Source organism: Vombatus ursinus, unplaced genomic scaffold (genome assembly GCF_900497805.2).
Source record: "Vombatus ursinus unplaced genomic scaffold, bare-nosed wombat genome assembly UNPS02014819.1, whole genome shotgun sequence".
Taxonomy (NCBI): Eukaryota; Metazoa; Chordata; class Mammalia; order Diprotodontia; family Vombatidae; genus Vombatus; species Vombatus ursinus.
Genome location: NW_020954597.1, coordinates 2,194,927 through 2,213,233, shown reverse-complemented (window position 1 = coordinate 2,213,233; position 18,307 = coordinate 2,194,927). Strand labels below are relative to the sequence as shown.

Below are 18,307 nucleotides of genomic sequence, written 5' to 3'. Positions count from 1 at the left end.
CACGGCCATCTGCACTCGGACCCATCTGATTTAGACAGCATCCACACAAGACCAAAAACCACCATTTGGTTCTGTCAATTCAACAAGAAACAGCAACAAGTCCCAAACCCAGCAACGGTCACAAGCTTCCACCACGTGTGTTTTGGCAACTGGGTTGAACATCGTAACCCACCCTCCATGGTCCAAGGACCAAAGGCCTGCACACCAGAGGCAGAGCCAGAGTCGGTTGGCCTCCTGGCAGCAGACTTTGGCACCCGTTCAGAGGAGCTGATAATAACAGGGACAGCAGCAAGGCCAAGCATCGAAGATGGAAGGCAATGCTCGGCCCTGCCCCCTCCCCTCTCGGCCCTGCCTCTCCTGCTGGCCTTCTTCCTCTCTCCATCTGCCCCTTTTGACCTCCTGATGACCTCTGGAAGGTACATCTCAATAGGAGGTTAAGGGCCAAAGGAGTGCATCTTCCAGGGTTGAATTTCAGGCCCATGACGGGCCAGTGGGGGAGCTCTTTGGGAGGAGGTGCCTGGTGCTCATACTGGAGAGGCAGGACGGTGTAGGGAAGAGTCAGGCCAGCCTCAGGCTCCACGCCTCCCTCAACACTTACTAGTGGGTGACCTACTCAAACAATCCGAATTTCTCAGTGCTTTGACCTGGCTTCACAGGTCAGGAAATGACAGTCCTTCGCCACCCTGTTCACCTTCCTCTGACCACGATCCCTAGAAATGAGCCCAGCACTTCAGACGTGGCATGGCCCAGGAAGCACCCAGTTGGACCATGGCCTCCCCCCACTCTTCCACCATCAATGAGATAATATCTGTAAAGTACTTTGTGCACTTGCAGGGCTATTACTACCCTCTGGGATGCTTTGCAAAGGAGTTTCTATTCTAAGTACATCTTGTCCTTGGCCACTATGTCTTTACCCATAAGGGAAAAACAAACGAATGAGTCACACCTGTTGGTGGCCATCAGGTGATGGGCGGGCAGCCCACTGAGCTGGGCTATCAAAACCCAGGTTTTGTAGAGGCTTTGCAGACGGTCAACGAGCTGGGCCCAGAACTGAGCCCACAAGAGAGTAAGCTGGACCCCACTGGCATTTGGGCAATGCTTTCAGTGGCCTAAGACTGACCCTAACAACTCAAATCCTAACACTCGTTCATAGATGTTACATGTCTACAGACGACGGAGCACCAGAGTCTTGGAAGAAACAAAGTCTGGGCGAGTTTTGAAAGAGCTGTTTGGTAGGTGGCAGTAGAGGCTGCAAGCATTCCTAAAGTGACCCGGGGCACAAAAGGGGGCCAGGTATGTCACACAGTATATCACATGAGCAGAGCAAGGGGAGAGCTCCCTCCCAGCTGCCAGCCAGCTAGCACCAGGATGGCAAAGCACCTGTGGAGCAGCAGAGCTGGGGGGCACTCTGTACCCCCCTCAATGAGATCCCAGAGCCCCTGAGGCACCAAAGCCACCCATTTAGCAGACTGTCTCTTTGGAGGTAGCAGGGGATCTGTCTTTAAATTCCCCTCACGTCATTTATCCTGCTGGATTCCAGTGAGGACCAACACAAGGTAATTCTCCCTTCTCACCTCCTCTCGACGTGAATGAAGGTACACTCTAGCTAGGTGGCAGGGGATGGCTAGCCCCTGGAGATTCAGAGACTGAGCCTGACTTCTGTGGGAAAGGCCCACTTGGGGAGCAAGTCACAACGGTGCTCTGGAGGACGTCGCCTGGCAGCCCAGGTGTACCTGTGAGGTCTCACCTGGGGAGACGGCGGCCGGCCCTTCACCTGCACAGACCTTGGGCCAGAGCCAGGTGACAACTGTGTTGGTCTCCAGAAGCCCCCTTCCCTTGTCTGGAAAAATGCCCCTCAGGACACCGGGTAGGTGCCCAGCTGCCTGGCAGTGGTCTAGTTCTGTTCTAGTACGTGCAAAATACCATGTGCCCTGGAATGCCTGGCACCGTATGGCAGCAGCAGATAGAGTCCACAGCCCAACCCAAACCCTCTGGCGCCTTAGTGCCTACCTGTATGTGTCCTCTGGTGGGCCTTCAGGTGAGAACTCTTGGTATAAACCTTAATACAACCTGAAGGCAAGAGAAGGCAAGAGTCACTGTTTGGCTGAGGGGATGGGGAGGTGGGGACGAGGTGACGGAGCCACAGCAGTTATGGTGAGCACACCATGGGACACAAGGATGGGAGCCACGGAAGGCCACTCACGAGGCTGTCCAGCACTCTGGGCTGCCTAAATATGAGACGGCCACATTTCCTGGTCCTCTAAGCAAGGTCAGGGCATGAGGCCCCCAGATTATCCTCCAGTCCTGACTCTCTCTTGAGTATGTCCTGTATTTCCAGCTGCTAGATCCACTGTCCTTAAGTACTAGTCAGAGCACGCATGCTACTCCCCAGCTCAAGAACCTGGACTGGCTCCCTATTACCTGTTAGCTCCAGCCTAAAGGCCTCTGTTCTACTTTCTTTCTTTCTTTTTTAATTCATTAATTTTAGTTTTCAATATTCACTTTTATAAGATTCTGAGTTCCACATTTTTTTCTCCCTCCCCAAGACGGCACGTAATCTGCTATAGGCTCTCCATGTACAATCACATTAAACATTCTGTTCTACCTCTGTGGCCCCACACCATCTGGTTGCGCAGTCTGTCTAGCCCCTTTCCTTTTTCCTAGGACTTCTCCCCACCCCCTTCCCTCTCTCCAGACCTTTGCCTCCAGCCTCCCTGCCTCTACTTTCTTCAAGTCCCATTTCAAGCTGCACCTTCTCCAGGGCCTTGCCACGCCTCCCTTCTTCCCTTAATGCTTGTGGCTGCGCCCTTCAGTGGCCCTGGGTGGCTTCCTTTGCAATGCAGGGTCTCACCTTGTAGCCCCTAAGGCCGCCAATGGCCTGCGTGCGACACCATGCCCCCTGTACCCTCGAGGTGTCCCGACTAATGGCAGCTCTGTGGTCTAAAGGGAGAGCGCAGGCCCCGGACCCAGCAGAGCCCGGCTTCCAGCCCCCCGGCTCGAGGGTGGGTGTCCTCCCTGCTGGGTCCTGGTAACTCCATTTGGAAAAGGGGAGAATGAGTCTTGCCTTCCCCATCCCAGGCCAAGGTCGTGGCGAGCAAAGGGCTCTGCTAACATTCGTTGGCACCAGCGTGACATGCCAGCTCGCTCGTGTCTAAGCTCAAGCTAGATCACAGAGGGTTCTTCCCTACCTCTTTCCTGACTTATTCCAGATGGCCACTGCAAGCCAGGAGTGCCTTGCTGGAGCTCCCCAGAGCCAGCCTCGATCACCCCCTAGAGCAGCTTGCCAGCTGAATGCAGCAAGGGAGGGAGGGATTACCTGGATAGTCACAGCGATGAACACGCTTCTTGTCCAGCTCTGGATTGCTGCGCGGGTTCGGGCTGAATCGGGCCGCTTGCAGGATGAGCTGCCCCTGGGGGACGGGGAATGTGGCAATCTGGGAGGGCTGTAGCAGCTTCAGTCCAAAGGCCGTCTCAAGAGATGGGGGGGGCTGATCTTCAGGGCTGCCAGGCTTGGAGCTGGGGGGGGATGGGGGCAGACTGACACTTGGGACAGGGTAGAACTCCCTGGCGAGGCTGAAGTTGCCTTGCTCTTTGAGGACACTGGGAAAGGACTTCTCCTCTCCCTCGAGCCTTGATGACTGCTGAAGGATCCCAGTCAGGGAGTTGCCTGCAGCTAGGCTGACGCCATTCAGGCCACTGAAGGCTGTGGCATTGCTCAGCGACGGCATGGCCATGGAGACGTCGATATCCACGCCAGCCCCAGCCAGAGGCATCTGGCACAACTGGGCTGCCTGCAGCCCAGCAGCCACAGGCATCTCTCCAGGCGGCTCCTGCTTAATGAAGATGTTACTCATGGCCGTAGGTTGTGGTACACTGAAGATGCTGGTGAAATCTGGCAGGGTTGGTGGGGAAGGAACGACAGTGGGGCAGGCCTGCGCAACGCTGGTGCTGGGCTCGCTTTTGATCGGAGGGAAGACTGCCAAGGCCTCGGGAGCGCCGTAGATGGTGCTGTCAGGAAGGATCATGTTGATGTTGATGCTGTACGGAGTGGGGGAGGACTTGTCCATGGCCAAGAACTCATCTTCCACAAAAGCGCTTTCCAGATGGTAATTCTCTTCCACAGTCGCAGGCTCCAGGGACGCCTGTTTGGAGAAAAGTTTGTCATTTGGAGAAGATCCAGGGAAAGCTCATGGGTACAGTGGGGAAAGGAAGAAGGGGGGCAAGGAAATCTTCAAAGCCTGCTATCCTGGAACCTGGTGGGTGGGCAGGCAGGGAAGGGGACAGATGACCCCATCCCACGAATGCCTCCACAGGGAAAGTCAGAAGCTCGTCAAGGGCGGGAGCGGCTGAGCTTCTGGATTTTCCGTGGTAGCACTTAGCACAGCGTCTGGCACGTAAGGAAGCCCTTCTCTCAACTGAGAAGCAACATGGTGCATGTAGCAGGACCAGCAGTGGCCTCAGGGTCAGAAGGGCTTGGTGGGCACAAGTTTTATTCTTGGAAGCCCTAGGCTTTTCCACTGCAATATGGACATAATAACTGGGGTGCTGCCCACCTCCTAGAGTTGTTCCCAGAGGTAGAAGGAACCTCAGAAGTTAAGTGGGCTCAAGCTTCTCAAGCCTGGTCTGGATGAGTGCGGGAAGCAAACTGGCCAGGGTCACAATTAGTCAGTCAGGTAGGCTTTGATCTCGGGTGTTCCTAGTTCTGAGTTCCAGGTCCTAGCCATGAAGCTGTAACAATGGCTTACATGTTTCTATGTCTATTTGGAAACCAGATGAGTAAACATGTAGGGCGTTGTTAGCAGAAAACATGGGAGAGGCTGATGATGTATAATGAGGTGTGTCCTGGACCAAATCTTCAAATCTGCTTCTGGGTAAATTTCTTAACCTCTCTATGGGCCTCAGTTTCCTTATCTGTAAAATGAGACTTGATGATCTCTATCAGATCTTTGATCTGAGGATTAAAATGCTAAATTAACATGGGAGTCATGTTCTGGGATGGTCTGCAGGGCTATCCCAAATGACTGAAGCCTGCTGAGGACATCCTTGTACCCAAGAAGAACCTTCTCTCCATCTCTCTGTGTCAGTGGGAATAACCACCCCCACCCCCACGGCAAGTGACCAACACTAACCCGCAGCTGACAGTTCAGTCGCTCCAAACCTGCAGAACCTCCCAGTGGGTTAACAGTGACTGAGTCCAGCAGCCGTCTATAGCAACTGAACCACACATGAGCCAACAGACCCAAACCTGGGTCAGGAACATGCAGACCTCTGGTGAGGAGGACAGGGAGCAGACCCCTCCCCAGATCACACCACTTCAGAAGTACCGAACACTGAGTTGGGAAAACAGCAGAAAGACATAACAGACCTTCTCCCCAGAAGTGTGGCAGAGCCCAGCCTTAACATCAAGTCTAAAGTCAGGACACGGGCTGGAAGAATGAGCAAGCGAAAGAACCCAACCATGAAGAGCTAGTACAAGGACAGAGACACTCAAGGCATAATCCCAGAAGATAATGACCAACTTGAAAACATCTACAAGAAAATCCACAGAGAAAAACATGGCTGGGACACAAGGCCAGCAAAAATTCCTAAAAGAAGAGTTTAAGAAAGATGATTTTAAAATGATTTAAAAAACCAAATGAGAGCAAGAGGGACAAATGTGAACATCAATCAATTGATGGGAAATAGAGGTTAAAAAAAAAAAACTTCACTAAAAAGTAACTCTCTGAAAATTAGAATTGGCCAAATGGAAGCCAATGACTGCATGAGACACCAAGAAATAATAAAGCAGAGTCAAAAGACTGAAAAAAAGAAGAAAATTTGAAATACCTAATAGGAAAAACAAATAACCTGGGAAACAGATTGAAGAGAAATAATTTAAGAATCATCAGACTACCTGAAGGTCATGAGCAAAATAAGAGCTTAGAAATTCTATTTCAGGAAATCATAAAAGAAACTACCCTAGAGCTTTCAGAATCAGAGAACAAAGTGGAAATGGAAATAATCTACCAGTCACCTCCCGAAAGAGGAAAAAGACTCTCTCTCTCTCTCTCCTTTGCCTTTCCCTAAATCTGTTTCCCCTTATTTTTTTTCTTTCTGTTTTTCTCCTGCCCCACCCTCTCTCCCCTTGCTCTCCCCTCTTCTTCTCTTTCTGTATTTCTCTCCTTTTTTCTTCCTTCTCTTTTTGCTCTCTCTTGCCCTGCCCTGTCTCTCTTTTCCTCCTCTATCTTCTTTTTCTGTCTCTCTCTCTTCTTTTTTACTTCCCCCTTCTCTCTCTTTTTCTCTGTCTCTCTCTTCTCTGTTCCTGTTTCTCTTTCCCTAATTCTCTCTCAGTCCCTCTCTCTTTCTCCAGCCTACCTCCATTGGGCTTTCCAGAAGGTTCTGAGCTAAGACCGGAGCCATATCTTTTTGACAAAGCTAGAGTTGGGTCCTTCTGGTGGGGATGCGCTTCCTCTCCCTTCTTTTTCAGGAAGGCATGCTCAGCCTCTTAATTTAATTCCAGATAAGAGTCACTGCTGGAAGGGCTGCTTGGGAAGCTGAGAAGGGGCAGAATGTGCAGGCCTTGACCTCAAATTGGGCCTCTGTCTCATTGCACTTGTCCTGAGCGCACGTGCGCACCCCCCCCATACCCCCCCACCCCTTACCTCATACTAGATAACAATAGCTGAAATTTACAAGTCCTCTATAGGTAGTCACAACCACCCTGGGCAGGCAGCGTGACCACAGATATCATTATCCCATTTTTCACATGGTTAAATAAGTTTAAAAAAAAATTGAAAAGATTTCTGAGTTTTTTTTCCATTGCCCCCTCCCCACCATTCCTCTTCTATAAAATGACGATCACTGAGACCATCCCCATGGAGATGACAGCCTATTTGGGGCCTCTGCGACCTCCTGATTTTGGGCCAAAGCTAGCCAGCTTACCTCACTGAGACCACAGAGGTCTGGAGGCAGAGCCATGGCGCTGAGCTGGAGGAGAGCTCTCACAAAATGGAGTCTAGTCACAGAAAAGTAGTCACATGATCCACAAGGGGGAGCCAGGGAACAACTTCCTGTGCAGCACCAACAGCCACCATCAGGGGGCACTGTGGCCACAAAACGGAGGAGCCAGCAGATGGGTGACATTGAGATATTGGAGATTTGGCCAGACTGGGTCAGTGAGACCTGAGGTCCTAGAACAGGTCCCAAGAAACAGCTCAGACTAGCATCCTTTCCTCTCAAAACACCAAAATGATCCCCCATCATCAGGCTTACATCTTTTTGAGCTCAAAGACTTATAATGTTGAGACAACCATACCCTTCAAACCCTTGCCTTCGCTCCATGTTCCTCAGCCTCTACCCCCTTTTATGTTATAGAAACACCGGCCATAAATAGATTAGGACAAAGTCAGAGATAGACTTTGATTAACAGTAATGACCATCCTTAGCGCCACAGCTGGTAGAGGACAGAGGCACATTCTTGCCCACACTAGCAGGAGGGGAAGGGGTAGCAGTAGCCTCCAGCAGCCTACCATCAAAACATCCACCTCCCCGCAGCCCCTCCTCAGCCTGAACCATCTTGCTCCAAAGGCATCACCCTACCCTAACGAGGGACAGCTCGTCCCACCTCCCAGTACAAGGGTCCTCTAAAATCACACCTCTGCGGCAGCTGAGGGATGCCGCGGTGAATAGAGCACCGGGCCTGGAGTCAGGAAGACTCATTTTCTTGAATTCAAATCTGGCTTCAGACACTTCCTAGCTGTATGACCCTGGACAAGTCACTTCACCCTGTTTGCCTCAGTTTCCTCATTTGTCAAATGAGCTGGAGAAGGGAATGGCAAAGGCCTCCAGGATCTTTGCCAAGAAAACCCCCAATGGGGTCCTGGAGAGTGGGACATGACTGAAAACGACTGAATAACCCCGAAGGGAGGTGCAGCCTATAGAAGGGCCGACCCGATGAACACAATGGACAGTCATTTGAGAGGGCCACACCAGGAGCAAATGGGGCACTGGGGGGTAGTTACGAGGAGGTCGATTGCATTTCAAAATAAGGAATAGCTTCCTTCCAATCCAACATGTGCCCAAATTAACCAAGCTGGCTCAGAAACCGGTGATTCCCACAAATATTCCCACAAAGAGAGCTCCTGGGTGAGTTTCTGTGTCACAAGTATCATTCGATGAATAAACATCACATCGAAATGCCATGAAGGCGTGATGACAAGCGTGTTCCTGCAGCGTGTATGTGTGCACAACCAGCCAGGCTGCCCACAGGGAGACCTCAGAGTGTGTACAGAGGATTGGGGGAGTCAGAGCCACAGCACGGTCCACGTACCTACTACACAGAACTCTTCTGCGGGTGAAATAAAGGGCCCCCTTCCAGGGCTTCTTATATTTCATTGCTCACAACTCATTTTGTACATATACCTTAGTGCTGTGTCAGGAGACTCAGCAGTTAGCGCTTCCGACCCCTTTATTATACTGAAGCTCAGAGAAGTTGAACTGTTTACCCAAGGTCATGCAGAAAAAAGAAATGGGAAGAGCGGGGATTCCAACGGAGCACCGCCCCCCCCCCCCCCGCACCAACACTGCCAACCGAGGTAGTCTGGAGGAAACCAAAGGTGGCAGCAGCAGCCCAAAATGCAAAGTGGCCTCAATACGCTCCCTGCTTACAACTTTGCTGAGCATTAATCCCCAAGCACTGGGGCCACTGGGATCCCATTCACCTCCCCAGAGTTTGGAAGAGTAGACTGATGCATCTGGCAGAGTCCATGGAGTAGGAGAAGCAATAACAGAGATGCGATCCAACTTTCCACTGCTTGGCCCCCAGGGAAGGACAACAAAAGCTAACCCAAGCGCCCCCACCCCCCAAACTGACCTGCCTGCTCTAGAGAAGTTTCCTTTCACCGGCACATTCATTAGGGAGCAGATTTCATACATCAGGTTAGCTCATTGTCCCTGAAGTTCAATATTGACCCTGGTAAATATTGACGCTCCTGACCATTCAGCCTCCATAATGGCCTCACTATAAGCCATCATCTGCTTGTTGCCCAATTTCTCAAGGTCAATGCCAAGTGGCTCCGAGTGGGTTACAGAGACCTCCAAGAGAGAGTCTCTGACTTCAAGAAGCTTCTCTGATACTAGGAGGGGGCATGTCCACAGAGCAGTAAATGGACCACCATGGAGGGGAACCACCATGGGGGAGGGGGAGCCTGGGAAGACGGCTCCTGTGGTGGCTGTAGGAGATAGTGACAACCAGAGCTTGCAGTCCAAGTGAGGTGTGGAAGAAGGGGCTGGGCCAGGAAATAGACAAAGTGAGCCAGTGAGGGGGCCTTTCCTGACACTGAGCACAAGCGTGCCTACCTCTAACTTCCCCTAGGGCTCTCAGTTGTCTTCTGGGGCCAATGAGCAAGGCCAGCTAACCTCTACTCCACAGGCCAGCAGCCAGATCCTCCTGGGCTCGTCGGCCTCCACCAAGCCCAGGATGCTGAGGGGCTCAGGCAGGCTAAGTTTCTCACAGCTTTGGAAGCTTTTCTAAAAGAGAAGTTTCAAGCCCTCGACAGTGGCATTTTAGGGGTATCGGGTCATGAGTAACTATAGTCAATGCCCACAGGCTTATTGCTGTCATCCAAGAGTTTGGCAACTGGCTTGTTTACTATCATCAGGAAGGGCACACGTGGAGTGTGCATTCCTTTTATTTTCTGAAAAGGCGTTCATCAAATCCAATCCTGCTCTGGCCCTTCGTGAAACTTTGCAAAATGGAATTTATTGTAGAGTGTTTGTTACCCCCCCCCCCCAGAATTATTCTCTTTCCCACAAGGCTATCAGCCAGATCAACAACACAACATTATCACAATTCATTGCGGGGCCAAACAACATATTTAGGCCAGCCCCCTCCTCTTCCTGAGGCCAGAGATGCTACAGGAGCCAGAGCAGCAAAGCTGGAATCTGTCCCCAGATCCTCCTGGTCATCTTTGGCTGGCCCAAGGCTTTTCCACCTGAATGGGGGAGTTACTGGGGGACACTGCCATGGTGGGGAGCCTGGAGTCCTGTGCATACCTCGTCCCCAGACTCACGGGTCACTGTCCCTGCCCAGGCCTTCGCCAGTGGTCTTGGGTCCCCACAATGTCACCATCCATGAGGTGAAGAAGATTCTCTTTGCAGTGTTCTCGGGGAGCTGTGCTGTAGAACTTGGGAGGTCCCTCCTATTTTCCCCATAGGCTTAAAAAGTAGGCCCTATATTTGTTCAGGTGATTCACTTAGCCTCAGGTAAACACCCCTCCTGCCTGCCCATCTCACACGGTCACCATTCCTCATGCCCTGGGATGCTGACCACAGGGAGAGAGCAGAACCTAGTAGCCAAAAGGCTGACTTGGAGGTCCCCGAATCTAGAGAAGGTCAGGCATAGCCCAGGGTGGCAAAGATGGATGCAGAGAGTGAGGGTGGGACAGTTAGTAGACTGCAAGGTCAGGATGGGTTGACCAGGATGACTCAGAATCACAAAGGTGCCATAAGGGTGACACTGTCTGCCCAATTTCTGAAGGAATTCCCAACCCTAGCATGCCCACCAGAGGTATCCTCGGGCTCCATTAAGATATTTCCCAGGCAGACCCTCCAGGCACACTCTGACCTGGAGCACCAGAGGAGGGCTCCGGGGCAGGGGTGGGAGGAGCAGGGAGGGGAGTGCTGAGGGGCCAGGAGACTGCACTGTCCAAGGAAGAATCAAAGGAATTGGTTAGGGTGAGCCAGCAGGAGTGTCTGAAAGGCTGTGAGCCTTGACTAGGACTAGATGAATGGAATCCAGTCAACTGTGGCCACCACAAAGTGAGGCTCTCCATCCTTACCTGGGCCCTTCGCTGCAGCCCTAGCTCCCCCATGACAAGACCCCTGCGACCTCCTCCTTCACTCTGGTCTCAGATGAATATCTGTTCCTTGTCCTTGACAACACCTAGCCCTCTACATGTGCCCTGGGAACCTTGTTCTACCCCTTGGTAGCCCTCCTCTTGCCTCTCCTTATCTACTGGCTCCTTCCGGGCTGCCTAGAAATATGCCCAAGAGACTACCCATCCCTAACCCCCTCACTGGATCCGTTCCCCCCCTTGAGCTCATCCTCTCTGTGGCTGCCCTTTCCGAAGTCCTGGTGATCTGGAAATCGCCCAGTCGAGTGGCTGCTTCTCAGGCCCCATCCTCGTTGCTACCTCTGTAGCCTCTCCCCTGGATCCTCCCTCCTTTGTGGGCTTTCATGACACTGTCATGGACTCTCTCTCTTGGTTCTCCTCTCACCTGTCAAACAGCTCCTTCCCAGACTCCTTTGCAGATGTCCCACAGAAGATGTCTCAGGCAACTTACTTGGCACAATGCCTGGCGCGTAGTAAGCCCTCATGGCACCTGTCCACCTCACTCCCAAAAGGTTCTTCCAACTTCAAATCTGCGAGCCTTGAGTCAATCTGTCAGGCAGTTAGCATTTGAAGGCAGGGATGCTGGTGTTTGGGCCTTTCTCTGTATCCCCAGCACTTGGCACACAGTAGGCATTTAATAAGTGCTTGTGGACTGACTCGTGGTCCTTTCAGGAAGGTCAGTGAGGGTTGCTGTGTTGAGTGGTGCCTATTTCAGGAGCTTCATGTCAGACAGAATGGCTTCCAAGGCCCCTTCCAGCTTGGGGGTTCTTTTCATGGGCTCCCATACCCTGCTCTGTAGAATCTGGCTTGCCTTGAAGTTAGTCCTTTTCCTTCTGGGGGTGGAGTCGATCTGATGGGGCTTAGGGGCAGGCCAGTCCCTATGCCAGCTAGTTGGCACTAGATACGCACCTGCCCTTGGCCCTTTGTTTTCTTTCCTCCTCATTTCTTTCCTTCTTCCTACTCATTTAATGGAGAAAGGACACTTGCCTCAGAGTCCAAGTCAAGTCTAAACCTTGGCTCTTCTCTTTGCTACCTATGTTGCCCTGACGAAGTCTCAGGGCGAGGTTCCTCCTGGGGAGCAGGCCCGACTGTTTTCTCAGTCCCCTTTCAACGCTGCTGCCATCCGTGCTGCCTAACAAAAAGTCATCAGTTCAACCAAGAAATCCCTGGAGCCAATAGGGGGCCTTGTCTTCATCTTACGGAGGAGAAAATGGAGGCCCTGAAAGTGGACAAGTTACTTGCTCAAGGTCACACAGTTAGTCAGCGGTAGGTAGGGTTAGCGCTTAGCACAGGGCCTGGCACGCAGTAGGTGCTTAAGAAATGTTTATCAGCTGCCTCACCAACTGACTGACTGACTCCAGGGTCAGGTTCATCACACTCTGACAAGCAGCCTCCTCAGTAATATGCTTGAAACGAGGGGTCACTAAAAGTCAGAGAAGCTTAGCACAAAACAGGCAGAGGCAATGGTTGGGAAGCCTCTGGGAGCAGTAAAGAGCCCAGTGACATGATGAAGCTGTCTCATGGACTCAGCTGCAGGAGTGACCCCAAGCCATCCCAAATACACTTGACTATGTTCTTCCTGTCGCCAGACACTCCTTCCCACATGATACAGATGAAATCAATGGCTGAGAGGTCAAGGGCACTTCTGTTTACAAGTACAGAGGGAAGTCAAGTGACTTGATTAAGAAATGGGAGAATCATGTTCTTTGCCCACTCTTTCCTGCTGCTAGCCTACCAATCTCCTGAATCTAGACTCTAAGGCAGAAGAGAAGCCACGACATCCCCCACTCCTCTAGAATCTGGGTGGATTACGGACTCACAGTGCCCCCTGTTTGGGCCAGGCCTGCCCGGAAAGGTCTCTGCCCATTAGCATTAGTTTAACTGTTGATGCTCTAAACGTGACATCTATGTCCCAAAGCCACCAAGTCGCCACATTACTTGTGGAAACAAACAAAATCAATATTGACATACTCACTATAAGTGAAGCCAGAGCCAGAAGGAAGTTGTGGCAAGGCACAGGACAGAGCTGACCTGGCTGGTTTGATCAGGTGCCCAAAGGTACCAAGGAAGAATATTTCCTGAAAGGCTTGGCCACGTTGTGCTACAGGGCTCAAGGGCAGCACGAGCCCAAAGGCCACAACTACTTAGGGTTAGAAAATCAGGCTCACGCATCCTGGATCCCTTTCTTCAAGAGTAGATTCAAGAGGGGCTGGGCGCAGCAAATGCTGAATAACAGAACACGAGAAGAAAAGGGACTATACCTAGTACACAGGAGGAAACGATTGGTTCCTGTTCAAATACACAACTGATTCTGAAAATTGGAAAACAGACAAAAGAACAGATATCACCATGGATTGTCGTCATTTTACAGAAGCTCGAGAAGCTGCCACAACGAGGAGGCTGAAGAGCTCCAGGCCCATCTATGCTAGGAAACACTTGATCTCCTCACCAAGTGCAGAGGGTGGCAACAAAGGGCAACACTGGCTTAGAGTAGGCATTTATTTGCAAAAGATGTTGGAGGAAGAGGGTGGGAGGTTATGAGACCTATGACCTCACAAAACAGCAGAGGAAATCATCTGACAGAAAGAAAGCTTGGCATGAGCCTCAACCTCTACTACATTATCCCATGCCCATTTCCAGATGAACCTGGAAGGAGGACAAGGATGCAAAAAAAATGGGCCATGTTTTCCAGGGAGTCTAGAACCCTAGATGCCTTAAGACTTGCCATGCCATGCTATGGGAAGAAGACAAAATCCTAAAGGAGGAGGATGCCAAGAAGCTCCAATATAATACACATAGTATGGGAAGAGCTAGGGATTGATCTGATTGAGCAGGACACAAAAATCCCAGGTGCTGCCAATGACCCTCAACAGCCACTGGCCTGCAGACCTACTTTCCCATTTCCATCAAATCTCAATGAAAACGTCATCCACACATACCCATAAGCACCTAACCGCACCCCCACCCCCCCATACATACACAATCAACCACTCCTATTCACACCCCATAGACCCCACCTTGCAACCACAGGTACTCCCCTCCCCCACATACCCACAGGCACTCTTCCACTCACTTATATTCCCCACCCCCATACACATGCAAGTGATATGAGAGGGAAGGCTTTTGAAAGTGCTTCTGCCCAGCAGACAACATCTTCACAGTCACACACTTGACCAAAAAGTGATTTAAAGCTACCAACAGACCATTTGACTTGGCCAAGCAAAATGTCTGCCTAGAGGCTTTCCTCCATCAAGTGTCTATGATGCTCAAGTTAAGGCCATACAAGGTTTCCTGACAGGGTGAGAAATACAGAGCCTTAGACTTGGTGAACACGAAGCAGGGCGAGACAGGCTATCACAGCCGTGGAGGGTCCTCCACACAATCTCCCATTTGCGGATGTCACGCTGCTGATGATAGCAAGGCTCCTGTGTCATAGGGACACTGAGCTGGGCCCAGACTAGAATGGGGGGAGGTGGACAATGGGAACGCCTAGCTTCCAATCCTGCCTCCTATGTGACCTTTGGCAGGTGATTCAGTCTCCTTCAATGTACAGCTTTCCCAAGGCTCGCCATTTAGAGGAAAATCAAATTTCCGCCCTTCTGTCGACCAAACTGGGCTTCATTTTCATGTCCTGATGTCGGCCTCTGTGAAGCGCCAACTAGAGGATTCCATGCTCATTGGCAACTGGGTGTGGCACAGGAGCATTCCTCTACCCACTAACTGCCCAAAGCTGGTCGTTTCTGGGCTTGGGGGGTGGAGGGAAAACAGCTAAGTATATCCTTAGGCACCCCCTGGGAATTCCCATCACTTGGCTCTGCTCCCCAATCAGTCACAGACACAAAGACATTGAGTCAGAACTAGTCCTGGTTTAAGCTTCATAGGGAGTGAGGATGGCTTATTTCATGCATTTTCCTGGAAAAGGGGAGTGTGAGGAGCTCCTGGGTCAGGATCGGGAAGTGTCCTCAGAGGGCACCCAGTCCAACTCCCTTCCCTTTGCCAAGGGAAGCCAGGAAGCAGCCCACGTTGAGGCTCAGAGACAACCCCAGACTCTCCCTAGCGTATACCTACTAGAGCAGTAACATCCCCAGTGAGGGGATGGAGGCAGGAGCTCCATGGAGGGGAGAGGGGCTAGTGATGAGGACTCACATGTGGTTCCACATCTGTAGATTTAGGGAACCCTTTTTCTTTACTACAAGGGAAAGATCACTGCGTGGTGGGAGATGTGGGGGGCGGGGGGAGGGAGGAAGTGTATCAAGAAATAACTGTGATATCAAAAGAAAAGGTATCTATTCCCCAACAGATAAATGATCAAAGCATAGTTTTCAAAGGATAGATCAAAGGCAGTTTTCTGAGGAAGAAATCAGAGGTATCTCCAGCCATATGAAAAATACTCCAAGTCAATCCAATTGAAGGACTGCCCATGAAAGCAACTGGAAAGTTTCACAATTGGCCAAGTTGACAAAAGGGGAAAATGACAAATGTTGGAAGGACTGTGAGAAACCAGGCACACACATGCTCTGCTGATGCTCTGAATGCATTGGTCCTTTTGGAAGTGGCCCTAAAGTCTCTGAACTCTGCCATCCTCTCAACCATCAATGACTGGGCCTGGGCCTATATCCCTAGAGAGGAAGGGCCCACCTGGACAGAACTATTTGTAGCAGCTTTGTGGGGGGTCCATCTGCCAGGGAATGGCTGCCCAAATGAGGATGTGTGGATGCAATGGAAGACTAAAGGGGACAGCTTCAGAGAAACCTGAGAAGCCTTGGATGAACCAAAGCAGAGTAATGGGAGAAGAACCAGGAGAACAGTTTCTACAAGAGCGGCAACGTTGCAAAGACAAATTCCTCTGAAAGACTTCAGAACTCTGACCGATATGCTGACCGCCTGCCATTCCAGGGAACCTGACAGAGCCATTGGACTCCAGATTTGTGGACAAGGCCCAGCTGGGCACTGCTCTTACTGGCCTCTGGACAGCTGAGACAAGGGCTTGGCTTTTTCTGGAGTTTTCCAGTGGACCAAGGGAAGGAGAATTAGTAGCAAGAGGAAAGAAAGGATAAAGAGTGAATCTTGGAGGCATTTTTTTCCAAGTCAAGTACAGAAGGGAGGCCAGAAAGCATGAGAGGCTGAGCAGTCCATCCCACGGCGGTCTCTCAAGGCCAAGACTGTGAGTCTTAGTAAGCACAAAGCAAAGCTAATAATGCACAACAGAAATCTGCCTTCTCTAGTATAAGCCTTCCGCTGCCCACTTAGGGTGGGGGTGCTCCAAGAAGGAAAGGGGTTTCCGTAACTTTATAACAAACCAGAGAGCAGACACCCATGAGCTAAGGGAGAGGCGCCAGGCAGCGGGCCCTGGCCCCAAGAACCGCTCCTTTTGTAACTGACTCGCCAGGGGAGGCTTAGCTTGGGGTGGCAGAAGCCCTTCCCACTCTGCATTTGTAAGAATGCTCAGGTCCCAGGAAATGGCTCAGTAGGGGTTGGGCCTGTCCTCACCTGAACGACAGGTCTTCTCACCCTCCCAAATCACGGCCTGGCTGGGGAGCTCTGCCAACCCCGTGAATTCCAGGAAAGCCCCAGAAGAATATCTTGTGTGGTCCCTCCCAACCCCCTTCCCCCAACAATGACTTCCTTGAACTCCTCCCCTGGTGGCCCTACTCTGTCCCTCATTTCACAATCTCTGAACTTTCTGTACCAAGGCTCAAGAGAAAGGATGACAGGGAGGGAGAGGGGGAAGGAGGCAAGGAGGGAGGGAGGAAGAAGGGAAAGGAGGGAGGTGGAGTCGGGGAGGGAGCCAAGGAGGAAGGGGAAGGTGGGCTTCTGTATGGCCTCTCTACCTGTTGGGCCCATCACCTCAAAGCTAGTGTGTCCCCTGCTTCTAATCCTCAGTGGGCCTGAAGCTTGGCTCTTGACCAGAGGCCGGCCTCACTCTCTTGCCTCAGGAGTAGCCAGTTGCCCACCTTCTCTTGGAAGAAGCCTGGGGTTGGGGGTGGGGGGAGGGACTGGCTTAGACCAGAAGCACACTTTCCCAGATCATCGAGAACAGTCCAGTGGCCAAGCTGAAATGCTGCTCCTCAGCCTGTGGCAGCTGGGTCTGGGCCCCATGGCATCTGCAGCCTCTTTTCCTCCCCAGGGACCCCATGCCCCTGAAAACCAGAGCATCCTTTGGAGGTTGCTGGGAGAGCAGGGCCAGGCTCCATCTTGGGGTACCCTGGGGAAGCTACAGAGGGTAGAGGAAAGAATGCTACTTTGGGAGTCAGCAGCCCAGGGTTCAAATCTGTACTCAGTTACAGACCATCTGTATGGCCCTGAGCAAGTCCCATCCCCTCACCCCACCTTTCTAAGTCTCAGTTTCCCCCTCTATAAAATAGAGGTCTCAGCCTCCGTGCCCTCCAAGGTTGACAGCAGCCCTGAACCCACCCTCTCACCCTCTGTCCAAGTTGGCAGCCTCTGCATGGACTCCAGCCTCTAGCAGCTACCGAAGGCTTGCCAAAGATGGATGGCCCCTGCCAAAGTCCTTGGGGCTGGACAACAGGAGCCGCTCTGGTTTTCTCAGGGGAAACGAGCTGTGAGAAGAAGGGCTATGACCAGCACCCCCCATAGTGCTGCCCCCCTCAGGACCATGGGGCCTTTCCATCTGTCCTGCCCCTGGGCCCACTCCCACCATCAGCACGGGAGCTTTGAGACAGCAGGGCCCGGCTCCACTTTCTGTTTCTGGCAGTTCCTGGCAAATAGTAAGCATTTCCTAAAATCCTTTTTCATTGACTCATTCATTCCTTCACAATCAGAAGGCCTGCCTCTGTGATTTGGGGCAAGCCAACATCACTGGGCCTTAGCTGACTCTTCCACAAGATGGGGCTCAGAATGCCAGGCTCCAGTGAGATGCCAGCTCTGAAGCCAAGAGAACACGAGTCCTGACTGCAGACAGGCCACAGGGCTGCCACGCCTCCCCTAGGGTCACTCCCTAGGTCTTGTGGCTGCCAACCCCTCCACAGAGCCCCTGCAGCCCAATGGTGGATGAAGGAGGGACAGCTAACAGGAAATATCTTTGCTCGCTGGTCCCAAAGAAGAGTTTCCCCTTGATGATGGCATTCAAAATGGGCAGAAAGAACTGGGTGCCTAAGTAGGAGGAGCCAGGGGAAAAGGCTAGTAGGGAGATAGGGAGACAGACAGGGAGACAGACAAGACAGGCAGGCAGGCAGGCAGGTGGGCAGGCGGGCAGGCAGGTGGGCAGACAGACAGGCAGACAGGCAGGCAGGCAGGCAGGCGGGCAGGCAGGCGGGCAGGCAGGCAGGCGGGCAGGCGGGCAGGCAGGTGGGCAGACAGGCGGGCAGACAGGCAGGCAGGCAGGCAGGCGGGCAGGCAGGCGGGCAGACAGACAGACAGGCAGGCAGGCAGGCAGACAGACACAGGCAGGCAGACGGGCAGGCGGGCAGACAGGC

At 52.1% G+C, this 18,307-nt stretch overlaps 1 protein-coding gene across 5 annotated transcripts in view; it reads right to left on the bottom strand.

The window, feature by feature from the left end:
• Positions 1–18,307, bottom strand: part of LOC114023935 (Krueppel-like factor 5) — a 53,622-nt gene that overhangs the window by 8,606 nt on the left and 26,709 nt on the right. For 4 of the 5 annotated variants that reach the window (XM_027836703.1, XM_027836706.1, XM_027836707.1 and 1 more), the window contains 2 exons: positions 3,317–4,142; positions 2,011–2,070 (listed from right to left, as the gene is read on the bottom strand). In XM_027836703.1, the coding sequence (XP_027692504.1) occupies positions 2,011–2,070; positions 3,317–4,142 (886 nt within the window). Of the gene's footprint in view, positions 1–2,010; positions 2,071–3,316; positions 4,143–4,553; positions 4,702–18,307 lie in introns of those variants that run through there. The other variant, XM_027836708.1, reaches the window with a different exon arrangement.